The following is an 18,440-nucleotide window of genomic DNA, read 5'->3' on the forward strand; positions in this document are numbered from 1 at the left end:
CAAAAACCTATATTTCAGGCAATCTTCACTAAGCCCTTTGATGTCATTAATCGGCTAGTCTGGTTTCCCACCCTCTTTCACGCCATGTTTACCCCATGTGCACGGTGTGTATGTTGGGCCGGAAAAGACACAGTGATTAATCAGTGTGGCAGATAACCTCGAGTATATAGCCACAATCTGTCACCTCGCCCTTTTACTGTGTTAGCCACGAAAGAAATAAGCATTAAAAATGCAATATGTCTCGCCTTTCATTAAGTTAAAGTCATTTGCTTTGCTATACAATACCATTAGCAAAGCAAATGGCTTTAAGTGAATCAATGGCAAGACGTATTGCATTTTCAATGCTTGTTAGTTACTGATCTAAGTTGGATCGGTACCTCAAAAAGAGATAAAATGTTCAAAAGTGTAGTTTTTCTCAAGCGGGAGTGGGAAATATAACCAACATGAAGTGGAAGCAACATGAGCAGGCTGTGAGGGAGGCATAAACCACACAAAGGAATGGCAGACGGGAGGTCAAAGCTACAAAGGGAGGGCGAGAGGGAAGGGAAAGTAGCACAGACATTAGGGAAAATTAGCATGGAGGCCGCGGGCAGGGGTAAGGAACACCAGGGAGAGAGAAGGAGGGCGCAGGTGTGGAAGTAACCAACACAGAGGCAATAGGTAAAAGCACACCACCGAGCACAGAAGGGCAGGGAGACGCACTTCAACGACAGAAAGCAAAGTAGTGCAGAGGAGAGCAGTACAGGAGGAGACAGCTCAAAACCACATGCATTGTCATGGAGTGCTTAATACAGAAGAAATAAGTAGTGCTTAAGAAACAAGCAATGGAAGCAGAGATACCAGCCAATCAAAGAGATGGGCGGGACAAGCACAAAACTGACACGCTGGGACACAAGTAAGAAGCAGGCAGTTGAGAGTTACAGGAAAGCCAACCAATGGTAAGCAAAGTTCGCCTCCAAGCTTCTCTATATTCTTCATAAGCCACAATATGCCTCGCAGCAGACAGCGTATGTGCTGTCTAGTAGGCTCGCTCTAAAACACCATAATCAGACAACGCTGTGTTATGGCTCACATCACAGTTGTTTCAAGAGCTCGTACTTACATCTGCAGGAAGAGTCTAAAAGCAGTTTAAATCCATGCAGTGCTTAATTTGAGCCAGTGGTTTCCGGTGCTTGGAAGCAGCACTTAATTGTCAGCACCGGCGCTTATGGCAGGCTACCTATTTCCAGAGAAGCATAAAAGAAGTTATTTATAAATTCAATATTAATTGAAAATGACTAATACCGGCCACCCAAGCCAACATAATAGCATTGTTGCCCTGGAATAGTCTGAATTCTCACACTTGTAGGAGTGTGATAGTTAGTAGATGTGTTTCTTATGTCATTGGCAGCACAGATAGGGGCAATAGGTGGAGCGACCTGAAGTGGCCCCCTGACGAGGACCCTGGCACTTATTTATTTACAAATTAAGCACTGCATCCATGGCTCCTATGGCCACATATTTAGGGCTTGCTTCATCAGACCTTTACTCTTTTATTTGTTGCATAATATGCATATTTAAATAGAATTTTGTTTTTAATTTCAGCAGGTCAAAAGTTACTTTGTCTGTTCTTTTAAAATATAATTACTGTCTCTTGGAAAAACACATGTTCAGCCATATGGCTGAACGTATGGATTAAAATTGTAGATTTTAATCAGCTTTGGTGTTCAGAAAATCTGGATTTTATTAATAATAATGTTAGCCTCCAGTCTTGCCATAAAATGATATAGGTCAGGCTTTACTGGAGAGGATTGGAGTGCACTTTATAGTTCTGCTGACCATGTGATAGAAAATGACGGACGTTTTATCATTAGGTCCCCTCGAAGGAAATCATTGTTGCTTCCTTTGGAGTGGAGGAGCTTCTTGCTACCAAGCCTGGCATGTACTAACTAACTGTTGTGATGTATGTGTGGGCTACTTCTTTAAATACCAGCATTTGTAAAGCGCACAGCTACCTCCGGAGAGGTTTCCCGGTGCTGGGGGCCGTCGGGAAGATTAAGAGAGCTATTGCCTAGGGTCACATGGTGCTCAGCGACGACATCACCGACTTTATCACCCCACACGCCCTCCCCTCCGAGGAATACATTCTACTGGGAGACCTCAACTTTTACCTGGAAAATAGCAATGACAGCAACGCCACCACCCTTCTGGACAATCTCGCCAACCTCGGACTCAAACAACTTGTTAATACCCCCACCCACATCGCAGGTCACACACTCGACCCTATCTTCTCCTCCAGCAAACATGTCTCCTTCAGTCACACCACAACTCTACATTGGACGGACCACAGCTGCGTTCACTTTACCTACAATAAGACCACAACTCACAACCATCCTCAACCTACTCTACGAAGAAACTGGAACAAAATCACCATCGACCAGATCTCCTCATCGCTGCTTCAAAACCCCCTTGTCCACTCCTCAAACCCCGACCAAGCAGCCATTAACCTCACCCAATGGCTATCCAACAGCGCCGACATCCTAGCACCGTTGAAAAAACGTCAAACCAAACTAGGCAGCAAAAACGCCTCCTGGTTCAACGATGATCTTAAGAAATCGAAGAAACTCTGTCGCTCCCTCGAGAAGGCCTGGAAAAAAGACCCAAACACCAGCACCAGGGACGCCTTCAAAAACGCCACCCGCATACACCACCAACTGATCCGGACTGCAAAGAAAGCCGCATTCAAAGACCGACTAGACAGCAACGCCCACAACAGCAAGGAATTATTCAACATCGTCAAAGAGTTTACCAACCCCTCAGCCAACTCCAACGACATCACCCCCTCTCAAGCCCTCTGCGACTCCCTAGCTTCATTCTTCCACAACAAAATCGCAGACATCCACAACAGCTTCGACAACCAATCCGTAGACCAACCCACCCAACCCTCTGCAGGACCATCACCCCCCTTGAACATCCTTAATGACTGGAACCCAATCTCCACTGAAGACACCATCCGCCTGATGAACTCCATCCACTCAGGATCCCCCACAGACCCATGCCCTCACCACATCTTCAACAAAGCTGATTCCATCATAGCACCACACCTCTGAGACGTCATCAACTGCTCCCTCAACTCCGCCACCTTCCCAGAAAGCTGGAAACATGCCGAACTTAGCGCCCTTCTGAAAAAACCGACAGCTGACCCCACCGAACTCAAAAACTACCGCCCCATCTCACTCCTTCCATTCCCAGCCAAAGTCATCGAGAAAGCTGTCAACAACCAGCTCGCCACCTTCCTCGAAACCAACAAATCCCTCGACCCCTCACAGTCCGGCTTCCGAGCCAAACACAGCACGGAGACCGCCCTCATCGCCGCAACAGACGACATTCGAACTCTACTGGACAATGGAGACACAGTCGCCCTCATCCTCCTCGACCTCTCCGCAGCCTTCGACACAGTCTGTCACAGCACCCTGATACAACGCCTCAGAAACATCGGAATCCAAGGAAAAGCACTGGAATGGATCACCTCGTTCCTCACCGGAAGAACCCAGAGAGTCCGCCTCCCACCATTCAAGTCAGAGGCCACTGAAGTCATCTGCGGCGTACCACAAGGATCCTCACTCAGCCCCACCCTCTTCAACGTATACATGAGCCCCCTCGCAGCCATCGCACGCCAACACAACCTCAACATCATCTCCTACGCTGATGACACCCAACTGATCCTCTCACTCACCAAAGACCCTAATACCGCCAAAACCAACCTACATGAAGGAATGAAAGAAGTAGCCGAGTGGATGAACCATAGCCGTCTAAAACTTAACTCAGACAAAACAGAAGTCCTTATCTTAGGAACCTCCCCCTCCGCCTGGGATGACTCCTGGTGGCCAGAGGCCCTTGGAAAAGCACCCATCCCGACGGATCACGCACGGAACCTGGGCGTCATCCTAGACTCCTCACTCTCGATGTCCAGACAGGTCAGCGCTGTCTCATCATCTTGCTTCAACATTCTTCGCATGCTCAAAAAAACATTTAGCTGGATCCTCACCGAAACCAGAAAAATGGTCACCCATGCACTGGTTACAAGCCGCCTGGACTACGGAAACACCCTATACGCCGGTACCACCGCAAAACTCCAGAAAAAACTCCAACGCATCCAGAACGCATCAGCCAGACTCATACTAGACATCCCGCGTAAAGACCACATCTCCAGTCACCTGAAAAAACTCCACTGGCTCCCCGTCAATAAGAGGATTACTTTCCGCCTCCTAACTCACGCACACAAAGCACTTTACGAACTTGGACCCGATTGCCTCAACACACGACTTTCCTTCTACACCCCCCCGCCAGCTTCGATCCTCCAACGAAGCCCTTGCTACCGTACCTCGCATCAATAAAACCACCATGGGAGGTAGATCCTTCTCCTACCTGGCAGCTAAAACCTGGAACTCACTCCCCACTCACCTTCGTCTCACTCAGAACCACCTAGCATTCAGAAAGCAACTTAAAACTTGGATATTTGACAAGTAATTCCCCACCCTTCCTCAAGCGCCTTGAGACCCTCTGGGTATGTAGCGCGCTATATAAATCCACTTGACTTGACTTGACTTGACTCAGCTAACCTGCCGCCGGCGACCGAACCATGAACCCCGTGGTCTGGAGGCAGGCACCCTTGCCGCTGCGCCACACCTTTTCTTTCACTGCTGAAGTATGATATACACTGTTTAGCAGATAGAGTCACTCTCGAACCATCCCCTTCCCAATCCCTCTATGATTCTCTCAATGATTACTTTATTGAGAAAATCAGAACCATTAAGTCAAACATACCACTACCCTCCTCTTCCTTCCTTGATCCCCTTCCCCCGCCCAACCTGTCTCATTTCGACCAAATATCCCCTTTGACAAGGGAAACTTTCCTGCTTCTGCTTGCCAGGATCAAGTCAGGATCCCCTTCTGACATCTGCCCCGCACATATCCTGAGACAGATTTTTTCTGCCTGCCCTCTGCCCCCCCTTATTTTCCTCAATGACTCTTTTGCGCAGGGCATTGTCCCGGACTATCATAAGTCAGCTACAATAATCCCTATATTAAAGAAGCCCGGTGCAGATCCCACTTCCCTTTTTAACTACCGCCCCATCTCCCTTCTCCCGTTCCCGGGCAAAGTCCTAGAATGTTACGTCACTAAAGTTCTTAGTGTGTTTGTTGAGGGCAGTGGCTGCTTACCGAATGGTAGTTCTTTCTGTTATGGACAAGCTCAGAGAGGGGATGGACGCCAATCTGCCCCAGGCGCTGGTCCTCCTTGATTTGCCCGCCGCCTTCGACACGGTTGATCATTCCATCCTTCTTACCTGTATCGAGGCGGCTGGCATAGGGGGGCCTGCCCTGGCCTGGCTCACCTCCTTTTTGAAGGACCGCACGCAGGCCGTCCATCTGGCCGACTTTTCTGCGCCCTCACGCCAAGTCCTATGTGGTGTTCCTAGAGGCTCCTCCCTCTCCCCTCTTCTTTTTAATTTATATATTTTTCCCCTCATTTTTGCTCTACAGCAGATGGAGGCCACGGTATTCAATTATGCCGATGACCTCCAGCTCATCTTTACCCTTTCCTCTTCCCTTGAGTCCATTTACAGTTTTCAATCTGTTATGATCTTCATCAGGGACTGGATGAACTGCAATCGCCTTAAGTTAAACCCTGATAAAAACCGAATTGGTACTTACAGGTGGCAGCTCCAGTCCCTGGACCCCTTTGTTTTGGCCCCCCTACCTGGGTACCTCTCCCTCACCCTCTCCCTCAGTTAAAACACTAGGGATAAAACTCAATAATCACCTAAACTTGCACTCCCAGATTAGCTCTGTGGTTTCATCTTGTTTTTTGACTCTCCGCACTATCCGTAAGATATCACGGTTCTTTTCCTTCTCCTTTGCCTTAAAACATATTCTTTTGGCCATGGTCAGGTCACGTCTTGACTATGGCAACGTTTTGTACACTGGTGTTCCTGCTTATGATCTTCGGCGCCTTCAACTGGTCCAAAATCAAGCTGCCCGACTCATTTATAATCTCTCTAAATCACACCATGTCACTCCCTTACTCAAGGCCCTGTATTGGCTCCCTATTCGGGAACGTGCCCTCTTCAAGATGGGCTGCACGACTTTTCAGGCCCGTGCAGGCACTGCTCCAGCCTTTATCAATTCTGAGATTAAAATCTACACTCCCAGCAGAGAGCTGCGCTCCTCTACCCAGTCCCTTCTTTCCGTTCCTCGTTTTAGGAAGAAGAAACTTGGGGGCGTTAGGTTTTCCATCCTTGCCCCCACCTTTTGGAACTCCCTTCCCTCTACTGTTAGATCTTCCGCTTCTTACCCTCAGTTTCGCAAAGCATTGAAGACTTTTTTGTTTTCACAAGCCTTTCTGCCCTAGTGGCCTTCCCTAGCTCCCCTGGGTCTGTATCCTCAGCGCCAAGAAACCGCCTGGTAGTCGTGCGCTTAATAAGTATCTTAACTTCAACCTCATTGATATTTATCTGTTTGTTGTAACAAATGTAAGTAAAAACATGTAAAACCCAGCATGGTAAATTCTTAGGTACAGCTTTTGTATTAATACTGAGAAGAATAATGGATGGAATGTATTTATTTTTGGTGCTTACTGTCCAAGTGTGCCGCTAATAGGCTTTCCTAGATGAGTACAAATGCAAAGGTGAGGGGAAGGTGGAAAGGAGAACCAATGGGGTGAAGCTACAGGGGTGTTAATGAGGGATCAAGTGCGTTTCCTGTTTGGGGTGAGTTATCCACTGTAGGGGATGGCTGTGGGGTTGTTAGTGGTTTATCGATATGGGGCGGGAGCACATAATTCCCTGGTACTTTCTTCTTTCTGAATCCAGCTGAGCTAAATTTATCATTCCTTAGCTACAAAGCTTGTTCCAGCCATTACCATTTTATAAACAAGCATGTTCAATGCAATAGGTCTCACATTTGCGAGAGTTGACGCTACTGGCATTGGAAATGACAATGCCTTTTATTTGTGTTTTAAAAACCAACACAGAAATAAAAGGCATTGTCATTTACAATGCCAATAGCTTAAACTCTTGCAAATGCGAGACCTATTAAATTGGAAATACTTATTTTTTTATATATGAGTGCGGTAAAGTCTTTTCAGGAGGAGACTTCAAAATACATTTCCTGTTCTGTATTTGCATCGGGTCTGTTAGTTAAGTGCGCATAACTTTTCTACACTGACAAACTTTGTGAGATTTTTTTGCAGATCGTATCTTCTCTCTATCTAAATGGCATATGCACTACTCTTTGACCGGTATTTTTTTTTTATGACCTAAGCATTGCCCAGTTCTTCGGCAACTGAGCAACTGACAGGTTTTGGTCTTTGAGGCAGCAATTATTTTCGGAAATGTGTAACTTCCTCTGCTCTTTGACCGAAAGAAAACCTGTGGAGCGTCTAATTGAATGCTAACGACAGAATCCCCCAACTCTTCCTGGAGAGAAGTGCTAAGAAACAAAGGACGGACACTTCAGGACAAAATAATTGCAGGCTACTGAGAGCAGTTTCCTAATTCAGCAGAGCGTGGTAGCTGCTGGCATTAAAACACAGAGATATAACGTGAAGCGTCTGACATTGTGAAAGCAGCATACAACGAGTGGTGCAAGCAAAGCGGGCTCAGCCGACATTGTGAAAGCAGCGTCCCCCTGTAAGAAAGTGGCTCTGTATATACTGGACCAAAGTAAGGTACAGAGTCCACAGTCCCCAGAGGTTTGGCAGAGGCTAAAGTTAGATATAACCTTACTTTCTAAAGTGGTAGCTTGGTTGAGCAGTAAGGCAGTATCAGAGGACAATGTAAAGCATTTGTTGTTCACACTCAGTCAGGAAATGGTCTCACACACTCAAGAACTGCACTCTAGGCCAATTGTTTTGTATCAAAATATATAGTTGTTTTATTTTAGAACCAACAAGGTATCAAAATAGATTTTCTCAGAAGGAGTTACTTTAATTAAATACTTTTCAAATAGGCAATAGACTTTTTGATTACAATAGTTACAGTTGTTGCAATTGGCAATACAATTTCAAACACAATGATACATTGAGCTCAATGGGAATTTCTAGTTGAATGCAATTAGTTACTTTAAGGATTACTTTTCTAATCACAGGACTGGATCTTAGATTCAGTCCTGGGACATCTCCTGTAAACAATTAAGTAAAAGTGTTTTGGTTACAGTAGTTATTTTTAAGGAATATTATTATATTTTATAAGTTGACACTTAAAAACTTTTTCACATAGAATCACCAATGTTATCCTATGGGAGGAAATTCAAGTTACTGGTAAGTACTGTTTGGATTACTTCTCAGGGTCAGTGCTGGGGTAAAAGATGAAGCTCTGGGTTCTCTCCTGATAACAGGTGAGTAAATCGGAATTCGTTGTTCAGCTGATTTTAGGTGAATATTTTAAAGTTCCAAAACTCCACACTTAACCCCTTCTGTGCTGCGCGAATTTTGCTGTGGTGCTGAACGTTCCATTGGGCCTATGGAACCATGACGGAACGGTTCCGTCATAAGCACAGGCCAACCGACGCTCATGACGGAACCGTTCCGTCATGAGCAAGGAAGGGGTTAAAAGAATTTCCAAGTGAAAGCAGTCAATGTTAGCCTATGGAAGAAAAGTGAGTTATCTCCTTTTAGGTAAGTACCCGACTTGCAGAGTTAAGGTTCTGGGCATAGACTCAGGGGTCTCCCAGGGTCAGGTAGGTACAGTTTGTTTACCCTCAGAGGCACAGGGGCAGCCAGGTGCAGAGGTAGTTAGGACCGATGTTATCCAATGAGAGGCTGGGGGCCTTCAGTTGGTGGCTGCTGGCAAGCAGGCCACGCAGCTGTGGGAGCTGGGCTCCTGATCACTTGCTCAGGGCAAATGGGGAAGTAGATAAGGACAACGGTTGCACTGCCAGGGGCACTAGGGCGGCTGGGTGCAGGGTGCTTTTGAGCCATCGGGCGCTCAATGTTATTCAATGGGGATTGTGGAAAGTGGACAAAGGCTGCAGGCTCGGAGGATCTACAGGAGCGACCAACACTTCAAGGGGTAAGTTGGAATCTTGGAGGATAGGTATGCACCCCGGAGGGCGCCGGGGTGTCTTTTGACGTTGGGAAATCTTACCCTATGCTGGTTGCGGTTGGAGGGGTCCCTGGTTCTGAGGCTACAGGCGATGTCGGGGTCGTCAAGGAGGTTCCTTGGGGACTGGATTCCAGGTCAGAATCGCTGTGGGGACGTCCCCGGGGTCTTTGTCCACCTGGGCACAGGCCGGGCTCGATGGGTGCAGAGTGTGCTGGATTCGTGGTTCTTTGCTGGCACCAGGGGTATTGCTGTTTGAGCAGAACTGTGGTATCCTTCTCTTCAATGTAACATGGTTTGTAGAATGTTAAGTGCAGATGCACACTCTAGAATGTAGCTGTTGTAATCCTTTGCTGAGTCTAAGAGACAGTTGATGTCAATGTCTTCTGTGGATGGGATCTTATATTGCTTTGATCTCAATAAAGCAACTTAACTTAACCTGCATGGTTTCCTACTTCATCACACTGGCGACGAGGATGGGATATTCACTTGCCTGTGTTGAAGTTTTCAAGAAAGAGAAAACTATCCCTGAAGAAAAAGTGCTTTACGTTACTAAAAAAAATCTGTTGATACATCAACATCTAAGTCTACTAAGAAACAGTTTAATCCCACTGCTTCTTCTTCCAATTTTTTTTAATCCACAAGTGGTGCAGGAATCAAATGTTTTCGTTGTAATGCCTCTGATCACCTTGCCAATGACAAAACCTGATCATGGGAGTCCCAGTCTTTCAGAGGGTCAAGGCAGTCAGGTCCTCAGGGGTTCTCGAGGTTGCTGTCCGCATGAGACGACGGGATTTAGCAAGAGCAGGTTCAAGGATCAACAGGCCTGTAGGGCTGGGGCCAAGTCAGTTGGTGTTGTCCTCTTGTTAGCAGCTGCATGGCAAGTCTTCTTTTCTTGGTCTTCGTTCTTGTTTCAAAATCGGTTTCTGAGGAAGGAAGGTTCAAGGTGCCCCTAAATACTAAATTTACGGGTGTTTCAGGTAGGGGAAGGGCAGGGACTAATGGGTCCCTGTCCTGGGGTGAATACACCCCATATCCTGCTCCCCTCCCAGATTGATTGCGCAGGGCTCCCTATTCTCAAGATGGTGAGAGCCCGGAGATGTGCTTCACCTCGCCTCCCCCCGAGGGGTGGGGTTGGCAGAGACTGACACACCTCCCTTCCCTTCCTTCCTTCGGGTTTCCCGCCAGTGTTCCTGCCAGAGTGGGGGTCAGAACTGGTGGGGGCCAGATGCTGAGTACTGAAGTTGGCCTGGAGAAGCTCACAAATGCAGCATTCCTTTGAAGCTTCCCCTGCCCATCCTGGGGGAGGAGACATAGCACCTCGGCCAGGACGTGCATTGTTGCAGGCCCAGGAGAGCAGATGGCTCTCAACCCAGGGGTCCAGCAACATGTCTGCGGTCTGGCACCCTAGGCAGACTCTCAGACAAGACGTGGATTGTAGGTTAGGTTCAGGGGGCAGCTCTAAGTTGCCCTCTGTAGTACATTTGGCATTGAATCCAACACTGGCATCAGTGTGGGTTTAATGTGCTGAGAAGTTTGATATCAAACTTCTCAGTCTTCAGTGTAGTCATCATGGTGCTGTGGAGTTCGTAATGACAACCTCCCACCACCATATACTCTTAATGGCATCACTGCACTTACAGTGCCCAGGAATGACTATAGGTACTGTAGGGGTACAGGGCTCATGCACCTGTGCCCACACCACTGGCATAGTGCACCCAGCTAGAAGGGTGAATGATGTATGCCAGGGCAGTGCGTTTGAGGGCATGGCACACAGGAATGTGTGGCAAGGCACACAGGAATGTGTGTCATGTTGACTCTTTGTTTAGTTCTGCGCCAAGACACTCAGTCTGCAAGTGCAGTGTGTGGGTGTCAGGGTACAGGGTCCCTAAGGGTGGCACAATAAGTGCTGCAGCCCTTAGGGGTCTTCTCTGGTCACAATGCCCTGGGTACCTAGGGTACCATTTACCAGGGGCTGACATGTGGCCAGAGATGCCAATTGGGTTTAGGCTTTAGTACAGCTTTTAGGGAAAGAACACAGGCCCTGGGTACCTTATTGGCAGGGACCCAGGGCACACCAAGGAAAAGTGCATCAGTTATAAGGCAAAAAGGGGGGGTTACTGCAACAAAAACCCGCTTCCTTACACCCGCAAGTGGTGCAAGCAAAGCGGGCCTGGCCGACATTGTGAAAGCAGCGTTCCACGAGTGGTGCAAGGAACAGGCGCCGTAGCTGGAAAGCTGTTGTGCCTGCAGTAAGAGAATATGAGTAAGCCAGGGATATATTGATTACGTTTATTAGATCAAGAACGCGTTACAATCCAACTGCAGAGTTTAGTTTGCGAAAAAGGAAGCACCAGTTCCTTCTCAGAAGACCACTGTAGCCTGCACCAGCCATTGCCCCTGCCAGCACTTCCAGTGACAGTACTAACACAACTACTAACCATTGCAGTCCTAAAAGTGTGACAATTTATATTATTCCAGGCCACCCAAGTGACGTAAGTGGTGTGAGCATCACGTCTCATTCATTTCTAATGTATTTCGACTTATTAATCTCTATTTTTGTGCTCATCTCAAAATTATACAGACAGCACCACCATGTGGTGGACTATCACTAGAGCAGGTGCTGACAATTCAGTGCCGGTGCCGAGCACCGGAAACTACAAGCTCAAATTAAGCACTGTAGTACTGTCAGCAGACCAATGGATATTCTAACAAGTTTCATTACAGATCAATGTAGGTACTGCACGAGAAAAAGAACCACTCTCACAAGAACAAAAAAACACAATTCTAAAACATAAACTGAAGTGACCTAGACCAGAAATCAAACAAAGGACAGCAATATGTTTAAGACTTTGCAATATTACAGGTCTATTCCAATGAACAGATGTTAGCTCGTCTGAATAATTTCCTGTGGAATTTGCTGTAGTATTGTTTCTCTGTATCTCCTGAGACCTCGTAAATGTTAAGTTTTCCATGTAGAAAAATTTACTTGATAAATTAGAGCACCAAATTCAGGTGAATCAATCATAAGATAAGACAAATTCTTTTCATATACATCATTATGCTTAACCACTTTGTTGAGACTCCACCATTTCCTGTTGTTCAGGATAAGAGAACTCTCACAAAGCAAACAACTGTGAACACTTTTAAACATTTGGATAGTCCTTCCTTCACCAGCTCATGTCTCTAAACTTTGATCAGAACCCCCTCTTGTAACCCAACCTTGCAATTTTCCTATTTTGAATTGAAATATTCATTGAAACCTTAATTTGCTTCTGAGACACATTTTGCCTGGCCTGGTTATATGCATTCAAAAGTGAAATGGTTTCAAAGAACCAGTGGACTGCTGTGGATTGAAACCAGCAAGTGGTACAGTGCTCTTCAGGAGCTCAAAGGGAGTAACACTGCTGCTGTTGTGTATATTGGCATGACCATGTAAGGCTGCCAAAGTATTGCTTTACATTCAAGCCTGCCATTTGCACCAGTTGCACTCCTTCTGCAATGATCTTGGTCAATCTCTTGACGGAGCCATTCATAGTGGGAGTATACAGTGCAGTACTCTTGGGCCCGATTCACAGAATGAACTTAAGACTCAATCCTAAACTTACTACTTTTGGTATTCACAGAATGAACTTACTACTTTTGGTATTCACAGAATGAACTTACTACTTTTTGTATTCACAGAAGTTAGGATTTTGTCTTAAGTTTGTCTTAAGACAGACTTAAGACAAAATCCTAGTAAGTAGTAAGTGCATTCTGTGAATACCAAAATAGTAGTAAATTTAGGATGGAGTCTTAAGTTCATTCTGTGAATCAGACCCCTTGTGTTTTACTCCTCGCTCTGCTAGAATATTTGTAAGTCATTGAGAATTAAATGAACATTATTATCAGTATTCATGCAGATAGGTTATTCTTGTTTGTGGAAGCTCTCCTGCAAACGTTTCCAACACAGAATCAATATTGGATTCTCTAATCTAGGCTTCTCCAGCGCTCTCAGGCAACCTGTAAGTAGCTCTCCTGTGTACGGCCCAGCCTACTAAATTAGCTTTGATTGGTTGGACTATTCTGTGAATCCTAAAATTAAATGTGTGTGTATTTCAGATGATAATGTGCATATTTTCAGATCTCATGAGCTAGTATTTCGAGAAAAATGGCTGAATTTTTAAAATAAATCTAAATCTGATACTTAAGTGTTGCACTGGGGAGACATATGACCTAGATTCTGGGAACATTGCAGCTATGGCTGTCCCCTATTGACCATGTAGAGACATTCCAGAATTGATAAAGCCTTTTTTGCATTAGGAATGGCAACTTTGCCTGATGCGCTGATGTGATCACTACTGACCAGCTTGCATGGGGTGTTCATATGATCTTGTCTGATTTGGTCACTATTACAATACTAATAATATTAGTAGCTCGACATGATTTTCATTGAACATAAGTAGCTCCGATTGTAGAAAAGGTTGGGGACCCCTAATCCATGTCAACTCAGCCCACTTAGGAAAACAATCAAAGAGCACAATGGCGTGTACCTTCCCTTGAATTCAGCCCTTATAGGATTCTTAAAATGTATTGCCATCGTCTTCCATGGATTCCAGGACAACAGACTGTGGTGAAGATACGCATTGGTCTGCCTGTGCAGTAGCCAATGTATCAACCAAAATAAAATGAAGCCCAGAAAGTCACCTCCAACTAAGATCTAGTGAGTCTTTGAAAAGCAACAAGTAAGAAATCAGGCTCTGAGTGCGGGACGAGAGGGGCATATTACCAACAACTAGCGATATTTATCGCTAAGTAGGCTTAGCGGCAATTTTTTTATCTCCGCGCATCGCCGGATATTATCGCTGAGATAATATGCTATTAGCAATGTTTATATCAAAAGCGATAATATTTCCGGCAATAACGGCGAAATCCATGAATATCGCTGAGAATACACTGATATTCACGCATTATCACTAACAGGGTCTTAGCCATTATATCCACCTCCCATTGGATATAATGGCTAAAAACTGGTCTGAGCAGGCGTTAGTTTTTGGAGATATTCGCGCTTAGCGCGAATATTTCCATCGCTACGCCTGCCTTGCTAATAGACGATAGCGACGTTAGCGACTGCTTTCAGTCGCTAGCAGGTTGGGTACACCCACTTTGCATGTCATTAGCGATAAATATCGCTGACATGCAAAACGGGCCCCAAGCCGCTCGCTATCGCCTACAAGCTGTCGCTAACTGCTGTTAGCAACAGCTTGCTAATAGGGCGATTGAATCATCGCCGCTTAGCGGGCAAAAACGGCCGCTAAAGCGGTGATAATCACATATCGCCCGCCTTCATAATATGCCCCAGAGTTCCACATCATGATCGGTGCCCCCGGACAAAGCATATTTGAAGTGGGGACTACACTTATTTGAGGCACCTCCAGTCTTAGCTGGTGTTTCCCATGCAGCCATCTCACACCTAAGCATGGGCGAATTTTGCGAATCTCGCGTTCGCGAATTTTGCGGATTTGCGAACTCGCAATCCGCAAAATCCGCGAATTCTCGCGAATTTGCGGATTTTTTTTTTTTGGTGTTCGCGCGGGTTTCTGCCAGTTCGCGAGGGTTTTGTACAATTTCGCAAAACGCGAACTTACCTGTCGGGTCGCAAGTTTCGCGAACTTGTTGTCCAGCCTGTTTGGGACACTCTTCTTCATCACTGCCACTCTCTGTCACCACTGCAACTCTCTGACTACTCATGCCACCCTCTGGCCCACCCATGCCACCCTCTGTTTCATCACAGCACCCTCTGGTTGTCCAGTCAGTGTACATTATTGTGGCAACGCAAGCACACCTTCCCTGCCTCAAGTGACCTGAATTAATTTGGGGCTGATTAATGTGTCACAGAATATTTTTTTAGCTGGCACCTGCTTCCTTAGTGCTTCCTGATTAGTGATCTTTTGCACTTGCTAAGTGCTTTCATTGTTGCAAAATTAGTTACAACACCTGCCCTGCCCCAACTGACAATAATGAATTAGGGGCTGATTAATGGATTTGAACCTCCAGCCTGGCTCCTGCTTGTCTCCCTTAGCTGTAATTCAGGACCTTTGTGGCATATGTGTAACTATTCTGAGGTTCAGAGCAGGGTCACATAATAGTTGCAACTGGCAACTGAACTCTGGAGGGGCCCCTCAGGAAGCACTACAGGAAATGGCTACTAATGATGAGCCTGAACTTTTGAACCTGGTAAGTAGTTTCAGTTTTGCTAAGATCGTATTTCTGCAATTTTGCGCTTATTCGCGGGGCGCGAAGTTGTACTGGGAAGCCGCGAACTCACGCGAACAGTGCGAGCAAGCCATGAAATCCACTGCTCGCGGATTTGCGGATTTTGCGGGAGATTCGCGAATCTCGTGGATTGCGAATTTACCGAAAATCCGCAAAATCCGCGAGCGAAACGGATTTTCCGCCCATGCTTACTCACACCCCCAAACAATGCATGTAAAGGTGTGGCTGCGTGGAACTTGTGGTTTCCTCAGAAATACGAGGAGATTCTCCTTCACACCACCTGCTTTTAACATGGAAGGGCACGGTGCCATTTTGTAGTTTTCTTTAATTTATCTGGTCATGTTTGTGTTGTAACTCATACTTTCTTTTCTCTGCCCCCACAGGGTTCTGCGCAGAAACAAGATAAAAAAGATACAACCCGGAGCACTATCCATGATGACCAGGCTTGTGGAACTGTAAGCCTCCTCATTTTCCTGCTTTCCATGTGGATGATTCCATTTTGTAGATTTTTTGCTCAAGAATTTCCTTCTGACCCCCTTCTGCCTTCTTTTCTTATTTGCTTCCTTCTCCTTACTTCTTGTTCTTCCCCTTGCTTCCTCCCTCAGTTCTTCTTCCTCTCTTCCTACTTGTCTGTCTTCTTTTATTTCCTTTCACCATCTTTCCTTTCTCCTTCCCTCCATCCTTCCAGACTAGCTCAAGGGTTCAGCATACTTCAGCATTTAAAAGCAACGTGGCGGCCATCTTGGAATGGCACAACAATGCCAGTGCTGGTTGCTGATCTTAGAGCGCAGTTAGGTGTAATACTTGCCTTGATTATCAGCAAGCGAATCGAGGAAGCTCAATTTATTCTAGGAAAGTTCAGGGGAAATTCTCCCTTGATAAAATTGTGAAAAACATGGAGTCAAATGGAGCAATCTAAAGCATAATTTGCACATAAATTGCTCAAACGTCATAGGCTCTGTAAGGGCACTGATTAAATATTAAAGTCTGGAGTCTTAGGTCGTCCAAGGCTAACCTGTTGAAAATTGCAGCATTCAGACTTGTTATTGTTATTGTTATAGCGGGTTTATATAGCGCCGGATCACCTGCAGGTCTCAGGGCGCTTTTGACCACAGAACATAACAGCCGGGATACTGAAAAAAAGGGTGGAGGGAAGGGGCAGGACTTAAGCTAAGCTGAGTGCTGTTCTGAAAAGGTTGGTTTTCAGGGCTTTCCTGAAGCAGAGTAGGTTACCCTCCTTACGGAGTGCCTCAGGCAGGGCGTTCCAAAGGTTCGGTAGTAGGACCGAGAAGGATCTCCCTCCCATTTTGGCCAGTTTGAAACGTGGGCATACAAGGAGTTGGGCGTCTGAAGACCTGAGGTTTCTTTCCGGTCTATATATCTCAATCAGTTCCTTGATGTAAGCCGGGGCCTTCCCATAGATGGCTTTATGGGCTATACAGAGGCTTTTAAAGACGGACCTCTGCCCGATTGGCAGCCAGTGTACACTCTTTAATAATGGAGAGGCATGCGCTCTCCTTGGGAGATTAAAAATGAGTCTGGCGGCGTCGTTTAGGACTACCTGAAGTCTGTTTATTAGCATTTTTGGCAGGCCTTAGTAGAGCGCATTTCCATAGTCGAGTCTTGACACTATGGTGGCAGAAACCACTGTGCGAAGCATCGACTGGGAGAGGAGAGGAACTAGTTTGCGCAACTGTCTTAAAAGACCAGTGCAGGTATCAGCCACGGTGGAAACCTTGTCTCGAATGCAGTAATAGGCTCTAAGGCATGGAATAAACTCCCAAACCAGCTCCGCCAGCTCCAACCTGAGACTCTTTTTAGGATAGCCCTAAAGACTTATTGCCGCTTTAACGGCCGTTTTCGGCCGCAAAGCGGCGATAATTTTATCGCCTTATTAGCAAGCCATCGCTAACAGCAGTTATCGACAGTTTGTAGGCGATAGCGAGTGGTTTGGCGCCCGCTTTGTATGCCAGCGATATTTATCGCTAATGACATGCAGTGAGCGTATCCAACCTGTTAGCGACTGAAAGCAGTCGCTAACATGGCTATCGCCTATTATCAACACAGGCGTAGCGATGAAAAAATTTGCGCTAAGCGCGAATATCGCTGAAAACGAACCCCTGCTCAGACCAGTTCTTAGCCATTATATCCAATGGGAGGTGGATATTCTGGCTAGGTCCCCATTGGCAATAATGCCTGAATATCGCTGGATTACCAGCGATATTCACGCATTTCGCCGATATCGCCGGAAAATTTCACGCATTTGAGATAAACGTTGCTAATAGCACGTTATCTCTTCGATAAAATCCAGCGATGCCCGGCGATAGAAAAAAATGTCGCTCAGCTTATTTAGCGATAAATTTCGCTAGTTGTTGATAATATACCCCTTGGATTTTCTCAACATCTGACGCTCTATGCAGAACTCTTATCTAATGCCTTTCGCTCACTTATCGCAGCCACCCATTACTTTTCCAATCCCGGGTTCCGCTTAGCGCCATGATGCTCCTTGGAGTGATAGTAGAGCTATGCAAGTGTCCAATTACAATACATTACATTACAAGTACTTTCATGATGTGCCAAGCCAATGAAGCCTAATGTCCCCCGGGAGTCGACCCCATTTTTTTCAAATGTGTATGGGCTGACCCCACCATTTAAATAATTACTTCAATTGTGCCAACACCATCATTATACCATGGGCACCCACTATGCCAAGAGTTTTAAACAATATGCCAGGATGTTGCCATTGATGCCATCTGGATGGTCCATCGGTCAAAAATTGTCTCTATTGTGCCAGAGCCAGCATGTTGTTATGGTTTGCCCACCCCTATCCTCCGATGCCATGGTTGTCCTCACTAATGTCAAGATTACATCTGGTGCACCAGTATTTTGCCATGAGTGTCCCATTTACCAAGAATTACCTCTTATGTGCCTGTGCCAGCATTTTGCCATGATTCCCTTTCCGCCATGTAAAGAACTGGTGGGGTGTTACCACAAAGTACTAGTAATTCTGGGGGCGTAGTTTGTATTCTGCCAGCATCCTGTAACTCCTAATGGAGGCCTATTTGGTGAAAATGATCTCTGAATAAGGAAGAAACTTGCAGGGCC

The 18,440-nt window shown here is 46.0% G+C and overlaps 1 protein-coding gene across 1 annotated transcript in view; it reads left to right on the forward strand.

Annotated features, from left to right (window-relative positions):
• LOC147718411 (relaxin receptor 2-like) overlaps positions 1-18,440 on the forward strand; it is a 321,363-nt gene that overhangs the window by 190,489 nt on the left and 112,434 nt on the right. The window contains exon 4 of the mRNA XM_086967195.1: positions 15,719-15,790. Coding sequence (XP_086823321.1) covers positions 15,719-15,790 — 72 coding nt within the window. The remainder of the gene's footprint in view (positions 1-15,718; positions 15,791-18,440) is intronic.

Source organism: Lissotriton vulgaris, chromosome 4_1 (genome assembly GCF_964263255.1).
Source record: "Lissotriton vulgaris chromosome 4_1, aLisVul1.2, whole genome shotgun sequence".
Lineage (NCBI taxonomy): Eukaryota > Metazoa > Chordata > Amphibia > Caudata > Salamandridae > Lissotriton > Lissotriton vulgaris.